Here is a 21,587-nt window from a genome sequence, read left to right as displayed (position 1 = left end):
AGAAGAGAAAGATTAGAATAGGTTTAAAATACTTGAAAAATCTGGCAACTCCAAACTTCTAAGAATGAAACGTGAGATGTGCGGACGAATCAAAATTAGAAACAGATTGATATCGTCGGCATATAAAGTTGAAAAAGAAATTAATAAACTGAATAATGTGCGTGCATGTTTAATAACAAGAAAAGTATAAAATCACTTTAGAGACGTACTATTTAATCTTTAATGGATATAAAGTGCAACGGCGCACACACCTGCGGTTTGTTGGCAATTAAGTGCGTTGTCGCGATAATTACCGTCACACCCAGAAACCGCAACGCTGCTGACATAATGATCTATGCATAATTTGTTATAGCGAAGTGGCCGCGCACATTATTAGTATTATGAAACAAAAACAATCCCCACGGACCATAAAATGATATTAACATTTCATCGGCGTCCGTACGTAATTTAATGTAATAAAAACATTTACACATAAATGCAAGAAAAATATTTGTAACATGTGAATATAACACGCGCAATTATATATTTTTCCCTTAAATAAAAACATTACCTTGGGATTCGTATATAATCTCGCTAATTTCCAGAGTTTCGCAAACGTATCTCATTTGAGACGACAAAGTCACAACTGCGCTGCGATAAAACAACAACGTTTCTTTATCTGTTTATAATCCGCCAGATGTACGCGAAAGAACAAGACTTTATGAGATTGCGTTGGAAAGACTCGGTTCTCGAGCCAGCAGCGCAGCGTCGAGGGAATTGCTGCTCGAGAGTGCGACGCCGCGGTCGATTTTGCAATGCCGGAGCGTGGAAGTTACGCGCGCGCTGGATAGAAGTCCCTGTGCAATTCCTGAATCACTTCGGCGTTACTTGAGACCAAGGTCAGTGGTGCAGTGGCTGCACAGACCGCGGCGAGGTCTCCGTCATCTTTTTGCTCCGTTCCCCCCGCAGGCCGCGCACAGAGCGCGGCGAAATAATTACGCGGATCATCGTCACGTTATTGCCCATTAGGACAAAACACAGAAGCATATCGCGACCGGCGAGAGATAAATCAATGTGACAGGATAATATATACCGCGACGCTCATTCTCATAAGCACGATCGATTCTCTCCTTTCTCTCTCTCTCTCTCTCTCTCTCTCTCTCTCTCTCTCTCTCTCATCTTACTCGATCTTGATCCCTCCGATACTTTCGATGAAAGCGACGATCGCGGAGTATCTCTGATGGTTTCGTTACGAGCGTCGAGTACAATATCTCGAGACACACACACACAAAGAAATAAGTTCGCACGTTAAAAGCGTAAGAAAAATTGATTAGCTCCTTGTGTGTACTTTGTATGAGTTGTAATAATTATATAAGATATTTATATAAAGAGAGAAAGAGAAAGAAAAAGAGAAAGGCCGTGTGCTACGTTTCCTATTTACAAATCAGATAAATGCACTGATTTGAACAACGTGCGCGCGCGCGAAGGGCACTTTGTGGTCGAATGTAATGTTTCATTCAGACAGTGCCAGCGCGCAAATGAAAAGTGTATATGATTAATGCAGCCGACACTGCGCAGGAATGTTAATCGAGCCCGCAGCGATCGCAAAAGTATTTTTTTTTTCCTCGTCGTTCGCGTTCGCGTTGTTTTTTCGTTCTTTCCGCGGTGCGTGCAGCACGATAAGCCTCGTTATCGCGGGACATCGTAAACGTCGTTTCATTAATTATCGCTCGTACACACTTTATTTCGTCGATAATTTGTCGGTAGCTCCGACCGGTTCGTCCTTACAATCAATTGCGGATTCATCAAAATGCGCGACGGCAATCACTGCGGTTGGTTAACGATCGGGTTATTCACACACGTAGTTAGCTTTAGGCTGCGCCCCAAGTTACAATCGGGTCTCCGCGCATCTCTTTAATTTAAAAGTGTAATTCAAGGTTTATTTCTAATTTTGCACACGCTAATATTTGGAACATTTTTTTTAATAGCATTTCGACGAATCGTCGTTATTGCTTTATGTTCCGACATAACGTCAGCGTACAACGTTAATTAATCTTGTTTCAGCTCTCTCTCTCTCTCTCTCTTTTGTTCTTGTAAGCTTAGTGTTTTACAGACAGCGTATTTGCGAGAAAAGCACTTGCTGAAAAGAATCATAAATTGTGCGCGTGTCTCATCGGTATCTCTTCTTCTATAAAACGCTAGGAAATTTCGCTCTGTGGAAGTATCGCTGCGGAAGAAATTGATGAGCGTGTGATAATCCGTTGTACAGTCTCGTAACACACAACTCCATAAACTTTGACCTTCTATCGAAAGAAAACATCTAAAACGTCGTATAATGGAAAATTAATCGGATGAGAGTAATTCGTTGCTCGCGCGTTTTGTGCGCGCAAAATTTATTTACGCGCAAAGACAAAATAAAAACCAACCAAATGCGAATAATCGTTTGCAATATTTTTCCCTTTCATTAAAATTTTGCGCAATTGTAACAATTTCAATCGTAATTGCAATTTAAATTGTAAGTTTTCAATCTTTTCTTCCTTTCTCGATATTTTATGTTCGATTTGAAACAACGTTTACGTCAAATCGATAAGTCAAATAGTCACGCGTTGTGCAATTTCATCGATATTACACGCGGCAATAACATCGCTGTTCATTCTGCAAACCAAAACAGATTGTTTCCCTAAGCGGTGACATTGTGATGCAATATTGTGCAGTCTCTGTGTGTATACAGAGTATCCTTAATACTCTCTAATTCTTGTACACCCGATGCATGACGCAAACACGAGCACGTATACCGTACTCGGGGAGGTCACGTATCCAGGTTCTGACCTACTGACACGATCCCGTGACGTCACGGGAGAGTAGTAGGGATGGCAAAAAGGGTGGCAAGGCTGCGGAATATAGGTGAAGCTTCTGACGAGGAAAATGTTTTCCTTGACGCGCTCAAGTAATGGGGATAACTTAGAATGTAAAAAGTGTAGCAATAAATTTCTCGTAGAAAAAGATACGAAAAAAGAGGGAGAGGAAAAAAATTTCTGTGCGTATTTTACTACTATAATATAATTTTTACATTATAACATGGCAATTTTAGCTAATGAATAAAAAAATGGTTAATTATACCTTTAAGCAGAGATATTTTTGTCTTTGCTCTAAATTTTGCTGCATTTCCGCTTGCGATCGACTAATCGCTCGGCGCCTTGGCCGGCCAACGTCACGATTGTTCACGAGCGGCGCCATCCTTTGTCTAAATTCTCGCGCTCTTTCGCTCCGCTTCATATGTTATTTTACAGCTTTTTGTAATCCGTTTATTCGTATTTTTATCGAATTTTTCCGCGTGACTGAAACCGCCGGATTCGTCGCAATCACGTCTTCTGAGAAATCCTGGAGAAATCGAAGGGTATGAGAGATCATCTTGCAAGAGAAGGAGAAGGAGGTGGAGTCTTCATCGCCAACAGCCGTCGGCGTCAGTGACAGCTTCCTGGTTAGGCTCGTCTCGCGGCTCAGGCGTCCTCATTCGCTCTGAGATACGGCGACAACGACCCCCGTCTGCGTCATCACAACGCCATCACGAGACGACGAACGAGCGTGAGCGCCACTGCGGCAGCAGTGGATGCGAATTTCTGGGGTGGAGATCGAGAAGAGATACATCAGGTGGAAGTCTCGTAGTGATTGTAAACGAGGTACTATATACCAGAGAGGGATCATTTATCCTGAACATCGCTTCTGATGTATAATTTCGTTGTACAATGTTAGAACGAGAATTGACTACTACATGACACTTATATTGTACGTGTATATTTGCCACTGTCCAGCTTAGTGCAAAGAGAGTATCGTACGAAATTTATTATTAAACAGCTTTAATCATAAATTTTATTATTAAACAACTTTAATAATAAATTTCAAAAATATTTACAAGTATAAAAGCCATAAATTTATTTTCACGCACACACAGTTTCTTTTTGTTTTTTACTTATATTCTAAAAAATTTTGCAAGAAAATAGTTGCTTTGAAGTTTTCGAAGAGTCTAATAACTACAATGAGAAAAATATTTTATTGCTGCAGAAGTGTGTCATTTACGTTACACCTGTAACTATTTAGAAGAGTGGGCAGTTACTGTCGCCCGCGCGCGACATAAACGCGGATTGTCGTGTCCTTCCGGTTCAGTAAACGTTTCCTCGAAACGTGCCGCCATATAAACCACCTCCGCATATTTTAACGAACGATTCGTGAAACGTCGTTATGCATTCGTACCCGGAATACCGCATTTCCCGTCTATCTCTCCCGGAAACGCACTTACATCGTCGTTCGCCTTGACATCTTGGCAAACGATGAGAGAGAGAGAGAGAGAAAAAGAAAGGAAGGAAGAGGAATATCTAAAATATATTTCTTCGCGGCGTCACTTGACTTTCCTCGCACTTGTCGACCGATTTCGCTGAGACACCAAATGCTCGCGATAAACATCGTAGATTTTTGTTCCCGCATTTTTTGCATGTGAAACATACAACATGTACACGTTTTTTTTCTCCCACGTGAACGAACACATTAGTCATCTCTTACGACACTTTTCCGCCCTTCTGTTTCACTTCAAAGATGAAATATGGAACACACTTTAGCGCACACATTCGTCCGTTCCCTGTTGTCGAGAAATTGTTCATTCAATCTTGCTCGTGTCAGGGTCGTATTTTATATTTTTGTCGATAATAACTGAATCCTTTACTTTTCTATCTACTTAGCCGTGCTACAGTCGATAACGTAACTCTGTATATACGTTGAATTATTGATTTACATCGATTTACGTATTACCAGCTTAATGTTTCTCTTTTTCTGGTCTGTAGATGTACTTGTCGCAGATGTGGTTGTCGATACCTTAAATACGCTTTCTGTACGTCGACAGCATATTAATCCTATTTTGCCAATTTGTTTCTCTCCTCGAGTTGGTTCGCAAAGAATCGAAGTTGAATTGCGTTGAATAAATAAGTTGAATAAATAACTGAAGAGCGTAGTAGATTTGATAACTTAAAAATAATAAATTTAAGTTTAACTTGGAAAATCGTTCTCTCTTGCAGCTTCGGGTCCCACCGGTGTCTTCCATCAGTCAACGTTCACGGCCATTCTATGTTTCGGATAGTCGATCCACCGCCACCGCCACCTCTCAATTCCACCAAGCAGAGCGCCAGCGAGTGGATCTATAAGGTCAGTCAGTTTGTGACAGTAAAAACGTGCGGCCAATGTGAAATTCACCCCGGAGGTCTTTGCCAAATGGGTTACTCCGACGGGGAAAGAAGAGAGAGAAAAAGAAAGAGAAAGAGAGAGAGAGAGAGAGAGCAAAGGTTACGAAAACGGAGATGTCGCGGAGCCATAAAAGTCGTAACGCGCGCTGCCCAACACGAGGCAGGAAACGTGTCAGAGACGTAGGGGGCTCTAAGCGAATTACCTGGGATCCACACGTGGATCTCAAGGTGCGCAGCCTTGAAAAGCTACGACGACCGTGAAATCGATCGTTCGTGTGCGCGATGGTTTCGCGCGCGATCTTGAAACCAGTGCCAGTAAGAAGTCAAACAAATCACCCGTCGGCTTCGAGAACGTCGCTGCGTTATTTTATCAACGCTTTGTTACCTCCTCCTCCCCCACGAGCTTTTCGCATTGCATAATGTTACACAATGACACTCAGTTTTTTTGACACAATCGAGCCAATAAGCTAATTCGAACGCATTCAGATTAATTATATTGATTATAGTAACATATTTCTTTAATTAGTTTTTTTTTATTATCCAGTTTTTAACAAAATTATTTGAAAACACGTAGTATCAAGATACAGTGCGTATTAATATATTCTATGTATTTCTTATTATTCTAAAGTGCAGTTTGAAGTGCATTTGCACAAAAATACATACGATACGATTTTGTTATCGTTCAATACATCTTTTGAGCTCGCGAGCTCTTTGTTATCGTTTAAAATAACTTTTGACTACAATTAACGGGCTGCGCGACATTGCATGTCGCTCGTCACCGTGACTTCCGCTCCAGATTTATAGTTTGATTGCAACCACTCAATGAGAGATTATCATTTTATCGAAGTTCAACTCGAGCGCTTTTCTATGAAAAGGCTACTTTGAAGCATTTGCGAAATCGGTTTTCTTGTACGAGTAAGTACGTAGCGAGTGTTTGCTACGTACGCTAGAGCGTAGTTGCAAAATGTCACATCGCGAGTAATAATAAAACTCAACTATAACAATATTTTTCTTGTTTGTTTTCCTCATCGCGACAAACCCGTAATTTATCAATAATTTCTAGAAGCTTTCCTGTGACCCGTAAAACGTATATTGTTACTTTTTCTCTATACGCTTCAATATCCCATTATTCGCGCACAAATATTTGTTTTTCAGATGTTATTTCTATGGTCCAAGGAACCGTCAACTCCTCCAACGGAAACTGCATCATCATCGAATCGATGGTTCATCTGGTTCGCGGCGGCTATTCTTCTGTGGCGTTGCCGATATCGTATCAGCAGAGCAATTCAGGCGGCCTCGCCGCTCAAATTGCTGAAAAGACGTGGAATAACGATCAATCAGAAGATATCGTCCGCGATGATCCAACAGAAGCGACTCAATTTGGCGCAGCTGCACAAGCACAAGTCTGTTGGCATACGACGGGCGAAGCGACTGTGCACCGGGGACGGTCCGCATGTGTGCAGTTCCGTATCCTTGATCGAAGCCGGACCGCAGATCACCGGGTTCTACAGGGTCACCAGGAGCGGCAGGATCTACGGGAAATACACGAACAAAGCCGCCGTTCCGAACGGCGGTATTTAAGAAAGCCGTACTGACGCCGCGTTTAGAATTAACGAGCTGTCAATTGCCAAGTCCTTGTGCAAATCGTCGTCATGTCGATGACGACGTAACTTCGGTAATCGCGCAAACGTGTCAAGTACTTTTACATTCGACTCCTTGAACTTATTCCTTGAAAATGAAAAAATTATTTTTTTTTTTTAAGAGAGAAAGAGACATTATTTTTTTTATAAAGTTTGTATTTACACACATTTTTATAATATAATTTACTTTAATTTTTTAGGAAAAGATTTTTTAAGAGACATGTTTATAAACGATTACGAGTTGTCGGAAATTTTTACACGAAAAATTGTAAATATACGTATAAATAGAATATTTGTATTGTAGGTCAATTATATCGCGGGTTGCATTACAACCCGCTGACACAACGCGCTCGTGCTAAAAATTATAACAAACCTCGAATGCGATCGATAATGTCATCTCGAAAAAACAATATTTTCTGCTAATCAGTACAATCTCCGTCCACACACTCTCGGCGGAGAAAAGAATTGAGAAACAGATTTTTTTTTCCAAGATTTTTGAAAGTTTCAATATCTTCGCGAGAAAATCCAATAACTTACACGGGTTCGGTTTTGCTGTCCTCGGCACACTTTCAAGTGCAAGATCGTTTGGTGAAGATCTTCCAAAGAGGTCACCATGACACTCAGCAGTTTTGGAATTCCGGCTGCGTTCATCTTTCCGTCGACTAACCGCAAATCAATAAGAGTCGGCTGCGTTTGGAACTTTCAGGATGCTTGTACAGAATGTTTCAAGTTCTTTGCACAAACACGCTTACTTTCTCTCTCACTTTAACCGCGTACTAATTTGAGACTAATTGTTTCTCCTCAACAAAACAAAACAAAAAAATCTCTGGATGTCAACAAATTTCTCTAACGATCGTGCAAGTCCGTGAATTTTTGAACGAAGTTACATATATGTTTTGAAAGTCTACACCTAAGTGTAACTCAAATTCTTTTTTAACGAGAGGTAAACGCTTTCGTCCGATTTGAAATGATGGAACGTCTAAAAACGTCTTTTCCACCCTTCCACCCTTAAGCTGTCGCGCGAGCGGTGTATCGCGGAAAAGCGCTCGTTGGCACAACCCAAGCAACAATGAAATGCTGCAGAACTTTCGTATCAGAGATGTGCCAATTTGAGCGGCACAATGCCCGCGGTTTCAGAATGAGCGAACGCACGGAACACGTGCGTCGTCGAGTAGAATGGTAGGTAACTGTGCCAAATTTAATCATTCAGTAGCCGGCTACGTCACTGACATCATAGCTGCGCTCGTTGCGCGCTTGATAATCTATGGATTCAGAAGAATGTGCGAAAGATATGATTGTATCTAATTGCTTTAAATTTTGTAATGTATATTTTATACATCTCTTTATGTACGTGAGACGGTTTTCAATTGTATTTCCAATAAAAATATTTTTTTTTTTAAACCAAAGCAAATAAAAACATATTTTTTAAACATAAGAAATTGTTTAAAAACAAAATGTTTACACTGTGACCCGGAGAGATTCTTTATTAGTTTATTGCGATATCTTTTTTTTATGCATTATTTGCTTCGTACATTGTGGCGTAAACGTAGTTGCGCACATTGTACACAGGCGCGTGCAATTTACATGGAGACAAGATTAAATTCACAAACCCAGCTTTCGTACTTGCAAAAGAAACTTCTTCGTTATACATTCGAGTTCAATTAAGAACTTGAACGAATAGCAAAATGTAAAAGAAAAAATAATAATAATAATTCACGCTTGAGCGAATTAACAATTCAAATCGAAGCGCACCGCGGGGCAAAAAGAAATGAATAAGCTGAAATTATCGCGAAGACGGTCGCATTAATATGCGAAGTTTCAGCTTCTCGTCTTGAACGCTTTAAATAACTGCTACGTGACATCATATAAAATTCTGATGAACTGTCTAAAGACCTAATTTAAATATCTGTCTGCTGTTAATTAACAACACGCGCGTAGCGTGGGGTCTCGCGGGAACGGACGTGGAGTTTTTTTTTACCTTTAATCAAGAGGGGTCGTATAAATTACACGGAAACGATTTCATCAGCAAGTTTAAAGACGGTCAATAAAGGGGCGAAACTGACTGATTTAAATACAAAGTGTTGTCGCAAAACTACCGAGAGGTCTTTTCATTATAAACATCAACTTGAATCTGTGTGACTTGATTGTCGGTTTTCAATTACAGTTTCGTAGGCGGAATTTTTTGTGAAGAAAACATTTTCACAAAATTTAGTAAAATTTTAAAATACCGAAAAGTATATTTGCTATCATATGTTTTACTGTAATTGAGTTATTAATTGAAACTCTCGAGATCGTTTAGTATCAAAACGAGAGAGAACGGATTTGCTGCGGGATGCACGGCGTCGCGACGGCAGGGTCGCAGCCTCGAATGCGCCGCGAAAATGCCCTGGTAGGAAAGGGTGGAACGGGGGCGGCGCGCAAGCGTCGTTGGCGTCGTATCGACGCCTCGGCTCCCGGGCCGATGGAGAAAAGCGAACTCGAACCGCCAGTAGTGGTAGAAATCCCGGTCGGGGTCGCGCGAGAGTACGATTACGTGCGCGTGTGCATAGCGGTGTGTTTTCTCTCGCAAGTGCATCTCGTGTGCATCTCACGGAGGGAGAATATATTAAAGAACGCGTTTTGTTGCGACGCAGCGAGCAAGATAAACGGGGGAAACTTGAATCGCGAAGAACAACGACGACGACCAAACGATCCGAACGAAGAGAAAGAAGACGCGCTATCGGCGTCTCGGTTGTCGCCGCCGACTCGACCGGGTTCGCGGAGAAAAGCGGCGCGACAAAGGGTGCACGTTAGCGTGTAGGAGGCTGCGACAGGCACCGGCGGAGCTGCTGCTGGTGCACGCGATCAGGATGCGATTGAGGAGGTACGTGCCGTCGGTCACCGGATGTGGCCAAAGATGGCAGTGAGCGACGGGATGCTGCATGGACCGCGGTTGTCATCACTGTTCCGTGTTAAGTTGCAGGGTGACTTTCTCCCTCCTGATTTATTAGTCGTCGTGTCGCTTTCTTGTGTCGTTTGTCAGATTGCTAAGTACCGATTTCAAAATGATAGTCCACACACAGAATCAGAAAGGCGAGAAGCAATAAGATCTGATTTCCGTGTCGGATTTCTTTTGCAACCGAGTTCTTCTCGTGACGCAACTACGAAGGGGAAACTTACGCAATCATGTGCGCGACTCGTTCGGATTGCACAGTCACATAAACGTAGCACACACATGTTTTCTGTATGTCTAATCGAATACACCGAAAGCTCGTGATTTTATTTTTTCAGTCAGTCACGCTCTGACTGTCACACAAGCCATTGTCTTATATCCAGCAAAACTTCCAAGTCGGTCTTCTAAATGTCAAGATCTGATATTTATACGCTACAGCAGTACTCTTTGGTTAATTATTTACTCGAATTCAGCGTGTTGCAATATTTTTAAAGTAATTCATATGTTTGCGCATAGTAATTTCAATTAAGCTGTGTTCATTAATTCAAGTGCAATATAATTTAAAAAACATCATAATTAAAATGTAATCAAAATAATAAATAACAATCTCTCTTTTATTTTTTTTAATAATAAATATATAATAATATACTTTATTTTTTTTAATATTGTTACGCTAAATTTAGTTTAAAAAATATTGTTTCTCCAACACCGTTGGATTATTTTCCTACTAAAAAATAAATCCGCTTTTTTGTTTTTTTTATTTTTTATTTTTGACTTGCCGCAAAATTGCAACAAAGTGCGCACACAAGGGCTGCTGAAATTTCATGCTGCAAGCCAAGCACGCGGCTATATCGTTCTGAAAATCTGCGATGTGCATCGAGTCGCGCGCGTCCGCTGCTCGTGGATCACCCCTTGTCGCGACACATGCGCATGACTGGGCAAATATTCGGTTAACTAAACAAAAGAGAGTAACCGCTGCTGTGTCCGGCACGGCTTCAGTTGCTCATCATCCTGCATCCCGCATCGGGATGCGCACTCGCTCCGACGGTAATTGAAGAGCCCCTCCGGAAAAAGCGTCCCTTCGTGCTTTTTTTCTTTTTTGTCAGTCGCAATGAGACCGCGCCGTTGATTGCCCGTCGGACACGAGAGTAGATAAAAATAGCAGAGCCTCGAACCTGCGAGGTAGCATTTAGATAAAACTCTCTCATTCTTCGCGTAGTCATACGTATAAGCTATACACATATTGCGGTTAATTAGACCAGAGAATTACACAAAAGAGTAAATTAGAGGTTTGAGTTATGAGTGTCTTATATATTTCAGTCTCTTTTTCTCTTTGTTTATCTAGAGAAGATCTCGTATTGTTAATAAACAAATGTCTACAAACAATTTGGTCACGAATAAAGTGACAAACAAAAGAGAATAAACATACGTACTTGTTAATCTGCATTCTGCAACATATTATATGGTTTTTTTGTTGATTTTCATTTTACAAGAGTCGCAGATATTAATACGCGATGTTGTTCTCTTCCCCGCGGAAATAAATGACTGTGCCGAAATGGTCCCAATGATCGTTTGACATTTCTATTACAATTTCCTGCTCTAAATGGGCAAATCTTATATAAGCTTGTCTTCAGTCATGCAAGAGTAATGCAGATAAATTTATTATAGCACACGCGGCTTTTTGCTGCACGCTGGAAAACAAGAACAACGCGTTTTAAACCGCTCTCTTACTCCTTTTTCTCCGTGTCAAAATAAATTAATGTAAATTGCTCCACTTTCAGCTCTATTTTTTTCTTCGATATCTTACACAAGTGCTGTAATAAGCATAAATTTCGCGATGCTTATCTTCGCCTCGTAATAATGTACACCACTGCTAGAAATATTGTGTCTCATTTTACACAAGTTTCTCTTCGACACAATGTTATTGTAGAATTCTGTAAATATTACGATAAAAGTTTCGAGCAAAAATAAATAATAATTTGTGTTTGATAATAATTTTTTTGCAAAATGAAAGAACGTACGTTTGTGTGTGTTTGTTCACAGTTTTATGAAATAGATATTGACGTCTGTGTGTAATGTTGATACACATATATGTTACATAAACTATTCGCTAGATTGAAACCAGCGCACAAGTAGCGTTACCTCTCGTAACGACCGACGTATTTTCGTTCGATCAATGTTACCACGCCGGCAGGACGAAAACAATTGGCGATTATTTTTTGTTCTGGTAATCTCACAGATCGGCTGAATTTTTATGTCCTCTAAAAAAAGAAACAGAATGGAAAAATCGGTAGCAAAGTCACGCGCAGTCGAAGACCGACTCGCGACAAGGCGAGAGGAAAAGAGAGAGAGAGAGAGAAACAGAAAGAGACCAGCGAGCGTAGCGATGTAATTGCTTAAGTCATAATACGCTTGGGGCTTCATTAAGCTGCTTTTTATGTAACAAAGTCTCGAGCCTCGCGTGTCGAGGTGCTTACGACGCGCTTTGCTTATAATTAAGCAGGCATTATAGACGATAATTGCGACACGTATCGATCATCGGGTTGATTATGTCGCTTTCATGTGGACAAACCGCCTACACATCGGTCGCAGTTGGTTTTGAATTATTGCTAGTAGTACATGACGAAAGGGCGGTTTGGATCGAAAATCCGATATAACACGCTCGAGTAAACGTCCGGTCAAAATTTGAACGTCGAGTTATGTACATAACTCTGAGTTCAGCAAGTTCTATATGAATAATATACTGTTAATTATACGATAGACGCGCTCGTTCTCAAAATACACACAAGCGCAAACTCTATCTTCGAAATTAAAACATCCAAATTTAAAGAGAGATGGTTTACTACCGAAAGAGTGATATGGTTTTCAAAGTAAATAATAGCGTGCAAAAAAGAGTGCGATGCACTCTTCTCGAGAATGCAATGCCAAGGATCGGCGGTATTCATTGTGCGCCGCTTCCGGTTTGTGTTGTCGATGGTGTCACGCGTCAACGTGTCAACCACGCGCGTAAAATGCGGGCGCTTTAACCGCGCACACACTTTAATTCCGAAAACACGTCAGTCGACACGACGACTTGTACGGTTCGCCCCTCCATTCAAGATCGACTCAGCTAAATTATGAATGGCGGTCGATACTAAAAGGAGGGATAGCGTCGTGCAGGTCGTTCGCGGAGCACTTTCCGCAAGGGAAGAGTTACGTGGCTTTTGCGGGAAAATAAAAAGGAGAAAGAGCACGTGACAGTGACGTGTAACTATCGTCACGAGAGAGATTCAGGAAACTTATACCACCAATACGCCCGTTCCACGTTGCGCGTTATCGGACCCAATCTTACCCTTCGGAACACGGTTTTCCCACGTCACTTCTATTCAGTAGACAAGCTGACACACTAACCCCAAACTTGAAGACGCGTGCGACGTCCCTGCTTTAGGAACGACGTTATAATTTTCCTCCGTTCCAAAATTATCCTCCGACAACATAAATTCGAATGAAATAATAAAATAAACATGAATTATTTTCTTAAATTTCCAGTAACACAGTTACGTCGACCGTTTATCGAGATCCTCGAAGACGCGATCTTAGAATCGAGGACTCATTTGTCTAAAGGACTACGAATATTCCTTTTCGAGGGTGCGCGGAAGTCCTAGAAACGAACGCGTAACGAAGAAGGCAGACGTGAAGGCGAGCTTTGTGGAGGGCCCGGTACCCGGCAGCGGGAAGATCGCGAAAAGGGTGAAGGGTAAAAGCTTCTAAGGGCAGGTGGGGGGATGCAGCTCGAAAGGGTGGCGGCATGGAGGATGCAGCTCGAAAGAGTGGCGACATGGAGGAGCCCTCGGTGGAGGCTCTTGTGCAGGCGAGCCTTATCCTCGTGGTCGCCATCGCCATCATCATCTCGAATTTTCTCATCATCATCACCTACCTCAACTTCCGCGGTAAGGTTCAACGCGATTCGGTGTTTGATGTTTTGTTAAATCAACGTGACATTACTCGAAGTGGTATTACACTTTTGATGTATCAACTTTACGTTTGAAACTTTTTTTTTTATTGTAGAAGTATACACGTCAAACTGTTTTCAAACTTTGTATTAGCAAATGCATAATGTCTAAGAAACGTTTCGTTCGCAGGCCCCTCCGAGGTGATAAACTACTACTTGCTATCACTCGCCTCAGCAGATCTTCTTTGTGGTCTGTTGGTGGTTCCGCTCTCGGTCTATCCGGCGCTGATGCGAAGATGGGTCTACGGAGATATCGTGTGTCGACTCGTTGGTTACTTGGAAGTTACACTATGGGCGATATCAGTGTACACCTTCATGTGGATCTCCGTGGATCGTTATCTAGCTATCAGGTATAAATCGTTAAACGACGAAATGTGTTTGCTTTTGCTATAAATCAATGTACTTCTCAAAATTACAATATCAACAATGTTAAAGCAGTGTAAAATGTTTGTTGTCGGCATTCGAATAATTTGTTTGCGAACATCTCGATTTAATTAACATGATCGCGTCATAGGAAACCGTTGAGATACGAGACCGTACAGACGAAAACCCGATGTCAATGTTGGATGGTCTTCACGTGGATCAGCGTGGCGATGATGTGCTGCCCACCGTTGCTCGGCTTCAACAAGCCGATATTCGATCGCGAGGCCTTCATCTGCATGCTCGATTGGGGCAACATGGCCGCGTACACCATCACGCTGTCCATCCTCGTGCTGGGACCGTCGGTCATCACCATCATCTACACATACGCCTACATCTTCACTACGATGAGGCGGGTAAAGTCCGGCGTGCTGAGTCACGACAAGGAATACGCTACCGCACTATCGGAAAATTTGAGCAACCCGAGTCACATCATATCCTTCATCTTAGTGATGGCATTTTGCCTGTCATGGGCGCCATACGCCGGTTTGAGGATATACGCGGTTGTTAACGGACCCCCGCAGGTAATAATAGCACTTCTGTCAGATTTGATCTCCCAAACAAAGAATCCTCGCTCGAGGCGTTCCTCGCTTGCGATGACTATTATAAAATCGAGTACATATCTCTGAAAATGTTCGCGTATACAGTAAGATTGTACACGATCGCTTGACGCGATTCAAAAACTTCGTGAAAAAGAAGTATTGAAAACGGAACGATTAAAAATGTAGGTCGCGACGTTTGTATGTAAAGAAGAGTAAGCCAACACGCACACACACACATAGCTTACGCGCACGCTGGTACATAAGCGGAAAAACTTCAAGTGTAAGAATATATTTCGTGTGACATTTTGCGTGACAAAAATAAAAAAAAAATAAAAGGATATTTTTTTACGCTGATATTTATCTTCGTGTCATTTATTTGTTATTTAAAATAAGTTTTATTACCGTGTATGTTTTTTGCTTGAATTCGGTAAGAACTTGAGACGTCTTGTTCGAAACTTATATCGAGATAGTTTCCTATTCCAGGAAAGTTTGTTCGTTTTTGAAAATGTATTTCTAATATAATTGTTAAGTTTTTTGTATTACTCACATGTTGTTTTAGGTGCCGTTTCTAAACTTCGCTGTGGTGTGGCTGGGGGTAACGAACGGCTTTTGGAAGGCAATCGTTCTCAGCACCATGAGTCCCCAATTTCGATTGGCTTTACGAGTGGTCTGTCTCACCTTACTCTGCCGGCACATGCGACTTCCGCCGGAGCTTCTCGGCCTCGACGACGACGACTAATGGCCACATCGACACAACGTCTAACAAGCGGCAGCGCTTCTGTTGCGTTTTGTTCCACTACAACCACGACGCGTTTTCTAGAAACGTCGCTTATTTCGTCTCTATTCAAGTATTACCTTCGCATCTTCGGCACCACTCGAAAGACGTTTCCCTCAAACTTCGCGCTCCAGCAACATATAAATAATTAAATCTTGCAGCTCTCTTAAGCAATGTAATTAGAAGAAAATAAAAAAAAAAAAAGATTTAATTAGAAAACAAAAGACACGATAAATTAAGATGACTGTGCGCGCGGAGATGAAGACGAAGAAGAGATCTTGAATAATGTCAAAACTCGAAGGTACAAAGGCAAAAAAAAACCTTTAAAGAAAGATTAAAAACGCAAAGAAACTTGTGACACAGAAGACATTTTGTAATTCAGAAGTAAATAACTTGCACTATTTCTCTTTTGCTCATTGCAATATTATATAAATATGTATATTGTGCTATAAAAAATAATAGTTTAACAAAGAGATAGAAATACTGTATATTAAAAAATGAGATCTATATTATACATCGTAAGCATGTGTCTGATAATATAAGCTAGCTCAAGTATCACTTAAATTGAATCGTAAAAATAATCAAAATTACAATCAACGTTCAACTTTATTCAATTTTTTATATCAAACGCAAATTTTTAGTGTCGTAATGGCAGCACGAAACAAAAAACAAAAAAAAACAAAAAAAAAAAAAACACGCGAAGTATCGCGGCGAAAAAATTGCGAGTGGTGCTTCGAGTTTGCGAATAATTACATTGCCGGCGGAAAATCGGCACCTCCGTCGACGCGCGTCCATTTCTCTCTAAAAACAAAAAGAAAAAAAACGACATAATCTCGCTTCGCTCAATCACGCTAGAATCCGTTAATTACAGTCCCCGTTAATCGGGGTGTCTTTTTGTGTCGTACGCGCGAACACAACGGAGAAACGACTTGTTGCTTTTACGGTATTTGAAATCGTCGCCTACCTAGTTTACGTCGTAAGACAACGCTCAAAATAAATGTCGTAGCGTATTTTGCGAAGAATTTCCACTGTTCGTCGTGTGCAAGCAGACCGCAGATCCACCCGCGAAAGATCCATTTCCGCATTTAATCTATTAATATGATGATCGAGATATATATTACATATATATATACACACACACACACACATACATAGAGAAAGAGAAATTCAGTCAATTATATCAGAGAAGTGGAAGCGTCGTCGTGCCCGTAGAACACTCTCGATGGAAGATAATCGAGTGCCGAGCGTGCGAACTTTTAATGCTTTTTTAAACGCGCTTCCTAGCCGCCGGCTTTCAAGCTTTTCCTCTTTCTCGTCAAGACGCCGCGGACAAAAGAATGAGCGAGAGAAAATGAGAGAAAGAGAGAGAAAGAGAGAAAAAGCGCTTCTCTTCGGGATCTAGCTGGGCTCTCGCTGAGATCTCGTTGGCTTTTCTTCACTTACTGGGTTTAGCAGAGTTGCTCTCTCTTCGTGGAAAATCAAAATATTGTTGTTTAATCTAATTCTTCATTCAGATTACGCGAGTTTTACGGGCATCCTGTCGCGGAGTAACAAGCCCGCGGTAAGCTTTTCTTATTCTAATCTTGTACAAAAAAAAAAAAGGTTACATTATACGAGAGATCGGCTAGTGGCAACACTTTTTGCATGAGAGCGTAAACCATTGCGTCCAATTTTCGCACGTCTACGTGAACCATGACAACTCGAGGCGCAACTTTCGAGCACGATGTTTGGACAACCTACTTAACTATCCAACTGAAGCTGGAACTAGAACCGAACATTCTGGAAGAAAGCAAACGAGGAGGAGAACGTTGGAGATGTGGGGAAAAAAAAAATGCGATTTCGCAGACTAATTTACGTGTGCAGAAGAACAAAATTTTTTTTTTAACTATTTAAGTTTATACGCGTAGACGTAATTGCGTGATCAGCAAAGCATGTGCAAGCACATAAAGAGTAACGCTCTCTAATTTGTCCCGTAGAGTTTGAATGTTTTTATTGTTGCAGTTCACACAAAATTGAGAGAAATTTAAGAACAATTCCAAATCCCTGTGCATTTATTTAAAACAAAAGAAGATATTTTTATTTAAAAAAGAATAACACGGCAAGAATTTGTAAAAACCGTTTTATATGTTTGTAAACAATAATATTTAGAATTTGATCGCTACAACAAATCAGAAAACGCGGATCTCTAGTGTATTTTTTATCCAAGTTAAAAAGATTCTGTCTGTGTCTTTTTTTTGCGAGAAAATAACACAAAGAAAGACATGTGGACGCGATCGTATATTTGTGGCGCCTATTATGCATTAGACTGTGCTAGAAATTAGGCGTAGCTGAACTGCCACGTAATGTTCGCTAAGCTGGAGACGAGGACAATGCAATTTCGCCAATGTTTCTTCGCTACGCTCCTGAGTAATGCTCGCGTGGATGTGTGAGCACGTCCTAATGTTTTTGCGACGGACATTTACATTCTGTAAGCGTGAATCAATATGCAAATCGGTGTCTAGAAAATCTCTGCTTCTATTTTTTACTCTAGTGTCTAAACATGTCTCTAATTCAAATATAACACTTTTCTCTAATAAACTGATCTGATAGAAGCGGTTTCAATAAAGCCGTTTAATTCGTGCTATTATACAGAATTGAAAAAAAGTAATTAACACAAGAAAAAAAAGTATAATCTGAAAAGTATAATATGCTCTCGTTTATTTTAAATTTAATATTTCACGGAAACGTCAAATCAAAAGACATAAATACGTGACTTGTGCAATTTTAAATAAATTAAAAAAAAAAGACAGCTAAAATGTCGTGAATATAAAACTAAGAAACTACAAATCGAAAATATTGTGTAATATTAGTATTTTTCTGATATTTTGATTTTCGAAATTACAATGTAACGTCTGATGATAATTAACGTATAGGCGCAGATTTTGTAGATTTTTTCTTGACGGCAAGATAATTTATACCTACTAACGTAACGAGAAAACGCATGAAATAAAAAAAAAATGATATTACGTCTTAACTGCACAACGCAATCAAAGACAACTATCGACTATCTTCTAGAGTTCGAGCGTAAACTATATATTTAAATCGACTAAAAATGTGCCCGGCTAAAAGAAGTAATGCAGATTCGATTTAAGATAAATTTCGAAAGAGATCTCGTAAGAGAGAGTGTAATATACTGTTGTATATGTTTTTTCGTATATTTAATGGAAAATTGTTACACAAGTTGTTTGCCAGTACAATGAGTAACGAGATGATGTGTATGATCGCGCTTCAGCTCGACTGTGATGAAGACACACAATTATCACACAACGGCATTACTTACTTATTGCGCTGAGGATAATGTAAATAAAACCATTGAGCAAAAGTATTATAATTTGTCTTGTTGACGCGCATGCTTCCGGTCCCACAAAAAAAAACATCTCCTACGAATTATATAAGATTTCCGTTATCTCGAACTGCGACGAATTTTTTAGCCGGGCTCGGCTACACGACGCGTTAACAGCAATTTCTTGTGAATATCTTCTCTTTATACGTATAGACTCGCTTGTGATCCGGTCCTTTCGTCCAGATCCTTATATCGTAAGCTTTTACTTCTGTACTTTTATCGTCGCCGGTGCGCAGTGGTTCGAGAAAGAAGTTTACGATATATTTGCACACATACTTTTTGCAATAAATAAAAAATACATATTTGGCTCCCGTTTAATGTGCAATAATTAACGTCTAAATTTGTGACAAACTCTTCCGTGACCAATAGATTTTAGCAATTTTTCGATCAAATGTTTCAATCGGATACGAATTTAATTGTTGCTCAGTCCTGTGTGAGAAAGTAAAGAGATATTACATTATTGAGGTATTATGAATATTTTTTTTTAAATTCAGCAATAAAAAACCAAAAACCTAGAGCTTGGAAAAATCAACGGTATCGGACCTCAGTCGCATACAAAACTGTTTTTGTTTGACCATTAAGATGTATTGCGCGATTAAGGAAACAAATCCCGCGCCACTCCGCACTCGCGAAATCGCCAAAATCGAGCAGTATTACATTTAAATTTCTCAGCAATTACGACATTCTAAACATGTGAAAGTCGCTCAAGAATAAAGTGACGATTGACAGTCAAAGAAAGAAAGAAAGAATCGAGATTCTGTTCAAACGGAGTTGAGTTATGCTGCAGCGTATACGTCGTTAGAAATGAATTTATTAGTGACAAAAGAAAAAAAATTGAGTAAACTACAGACGAGGAGAAGAGAAGAAAGATGATCGGGAGCGAACAAGAGCTGGTCCCTGGCAGTTTCCCGGGCGGCCTCCATTATTAACGATTAATTACATTTTTGTACCTAGCTGCTAGTTTTGTACTAGTTTTGTAACGTACCTCACACCACGAGCGTGCTGTTATTACATGTTTTAACTGATTGTTCGCAAATGCGTTCTGAACGATTGCAATGTATACGTTCGCGATCGTCTTGGCACCGCCAATCGACTATTTTCGCGCGGAATCGAATTGTAAGCTCGATGTGGTAAGCCGCGCTATTCAGACATTTTTGTTATGGCTTTGTTGATCAGTTCAAGTTTCTTTATGAAAGAATTAACAAAAAACATTATGCGATTTTTTAAACAAGTATTTATAATATGTTTCTACTATACGGCTGTATATAAATTTCTTTCACTACGAATTTGTTGTATCGACCGCGAATGTCAACGTTTTGGTTGTGCTAAACATTTATTAGCTGCGGTTAAAATATTACCACATTTGGCATACAAAATAGAAAAACGGTGTCTCTTTTGAGAAATTACAGATCAGGAGTGCTCTTCATGGTTTGGATCAGCGTAAAATTCAACACGTGACGCAAGTTGCAATTTTGCCGACCGTATAAAATGGTTTACAGACAACATCAGAATATGTGTGAAACGAATAAATTGCTATATAAAACGACGCAAACGCTAACTGTATAAGCGAGACAATCTAACAAAGTTACGTTTAAATAATGATCTAACCATTTAGCAATTTTTGCGATCGATTGCGAACAACTTACTTGGATAGATTAAACTCACAATGTAAGACAAAATGTTTTGCATTATATACCGAGAAAATTGGAGTGTTTATATACGCGTTGATACGATTGTATGAATCATTGTATTTGGTCGAGAAAATGTAAACTCGCGTGTAGGCAATCAAAATAGATTTAAACTGACATTTTTAGGATGGATGCACATTTTTAAATTGAAATTAGCGCAATTCTCAATCGATTTCAACAAAACGCTGTCTTGATGTGTATCTCAAAATTAGATTTTGCGAACGACAATACGCTGATATAACACGCAACGTGCACCCATCTTAAAAATAATTTATTTGTAACAGAAACAAAAAGATAATCTCATTGCGCATACAAATCGCCGTGAAAGCAATCCCGATCGAAGTGTAACGATGAGTGTACTAGTCATGACGATAACGTGATACGACTTTGATGGTACAATATTAACAATTATTGTCCTAGAAATTAGTTTAGTGAAAAATATTCCAATAATAAACAGAGAGGGCGTAGATGCCGCATATTTCACTCGATATGAAATTCAAGAATATCTTGGTTTTTTTTTGTAAGATTCCTTCTCTTTCCTTCTCACAATCTCATGTTAAAAGCATTTGAAACCAGCTCCTCGTAAGAATAATTATTTTTCATTCCTAATGATAATTATTTTTTATCCACGTAATAAGACGTCGGAAGATTTTTTTATTTTTTTTGTTAAGTATATTTGAACAATTTATTTACTTGAAAAGTTTTCAACATTTTATTTACTTTTTTTCGAACAACATAAAAATCATTCGCTAAAGCAATTCATACTTCCACGTGACCTGCGCAAGTGGTGTGACAACACGAACGCGCGTAAAATAAAATACACATTTACCACGCTTGTGAGTGTGTCCGACCTGATACGAACTGGCACTACTCGTTAAGCCTGTAGAGGGGAGGCAGAGCCATCAGTCAATAGATATAAGTGTTAAGTCAATATAGAGCTTGATGATGCATCTGTTTTTTAGAATAACTGAGATAATTCGCACGTAAGCAGAGACATGTTGGACGGA

General features: G+C 40.0%; 2 protein-coding genes across 3 annotated transcripts; both read left to right on the top strand.

The window, feature by feature from the left end:
- Nucleotides 1–3,120: 3,120 nt before the first annotated feature.
- On the top strand, nucleotides 3,121–8,200 carry LOC109852230. The gene is made up of 3 exons (XM_020423195.1): nucleotides 3,121–3,659; nucleotides 5,046–5,172; nucleotides 6,366–8,200. Exons 2-3 carry the CDS (start codon nucleotides 5,095–5,097, stop codon nucleotides 6,789–6,791), a joined length of 504 nt encoding a protein of 167 aa, XP_020278784.1. The 5' UTR covers nucleotides 3,121–3,659; nucleotides 5,046–5,094; the 3' UTR covers nucleotides 6,792–8,200.
- Nucleotides 8,201–9,352: 1,152 nt separating this feature from the next.
- LOC109852222 (probable G-protein coupled receptor 52) lies at nucleotides 9,353–21,083 on the top strand. Of its 2 annotated transcripts, none has more exons than XM_020423179.1 (5): nucleotides 9,353–9,713; nucleotides 13,311–13,711; nucleotides 13,904–14,123; nucleotides 14,288–14,717; nucleotides 15,295–21,083. In XM_020423179.1, the coding sequence occupies exons 2-5, from the start codon at nucleotides 13,570–13,572 to the stop codon at nucleotides 15,472–15,474; spliced, it is 972 nt and encodes a 323-aa protein (XP_020278768.1). In that variant the 5' UTR covers nucleotides 9,353–9,713; nucleotides 13,311–13,569; the 3' UTR covers nucleotides 15,475–21,083. The 2 variants fall into 2 exon arrangements, with proteins under 2 accessions (XP_020278768.1, XP_020278769.1); XM_020423180.1 differs by lacking the exon at nucleotides 9,353–9,713 and adding an exon at nucleotides 9,726–9,813.
- The last annotated feature ends 504 nt before the right edge of the window (nucleotides 21,084–21,587 follow it).

Source organism: Pseudomyrmex gracilis, unplaced genomic scaffold (genome assembly GCF_002006095.1).
Source record: "Pseudomyrmex gracilis isolate BER0280 unplaced genomic scaffold, ASM200609v1 scaffold_26, whole genome shotgun sequence".
NCBI lineage: Eukaryota > Metazoa > Arthropoda > Insecta > Hymenoptera > Formicidae > Pseudomyrmex > Pseudomyrmex gracilis.
This window is presented reverse-complemented; position numbering and strand designations above follow the sequence as displayed.

What these genes read in the sequence shown, in the direction of transcription:
- LOC109852230 (XM_020423195.1), top strand. Translation starts at nt 5,095, where the DNA reads ATGTTTCGGATAGTCGATCCACCGCCACCGCCACCTCTCAATTCCACC. An exon ending in CCAGCGAGTGGATCTATAAG is followed by an intron (nt 5,173 to 6,365) that starts GTCAGTCAGTTT and finishes TTTGTTTTTCAG; the next exon opens with ATGTTATTTCTATGGTCCAA.
- LOC109852222 (XM_020423179.1), top strand. Translation starts at nt 13,570, where the DNA reads ATGGAGGATGCAGCTCGAAAGAGTGGCGACATGGAGGAGCCCTCGGTG. An exon ending in CACCTACCTCAACTTCCGCG is followed by an intron (nt 13,712 to 13,903) that starts GTAAGGTTCAAC and finishes TTTCGTTCGCAG; the next exon opens with GCCCCTCCGAGGTGATAAAC. An exon ending in GATCGTTATCTAGCTATCAG is followed by an intron (nt 14,124 to 14,287) that starts GTATAAATCGTT and finishes ATCGCGTCATAG; the next exon opens with GAAACCGTTGAGATACGAGA.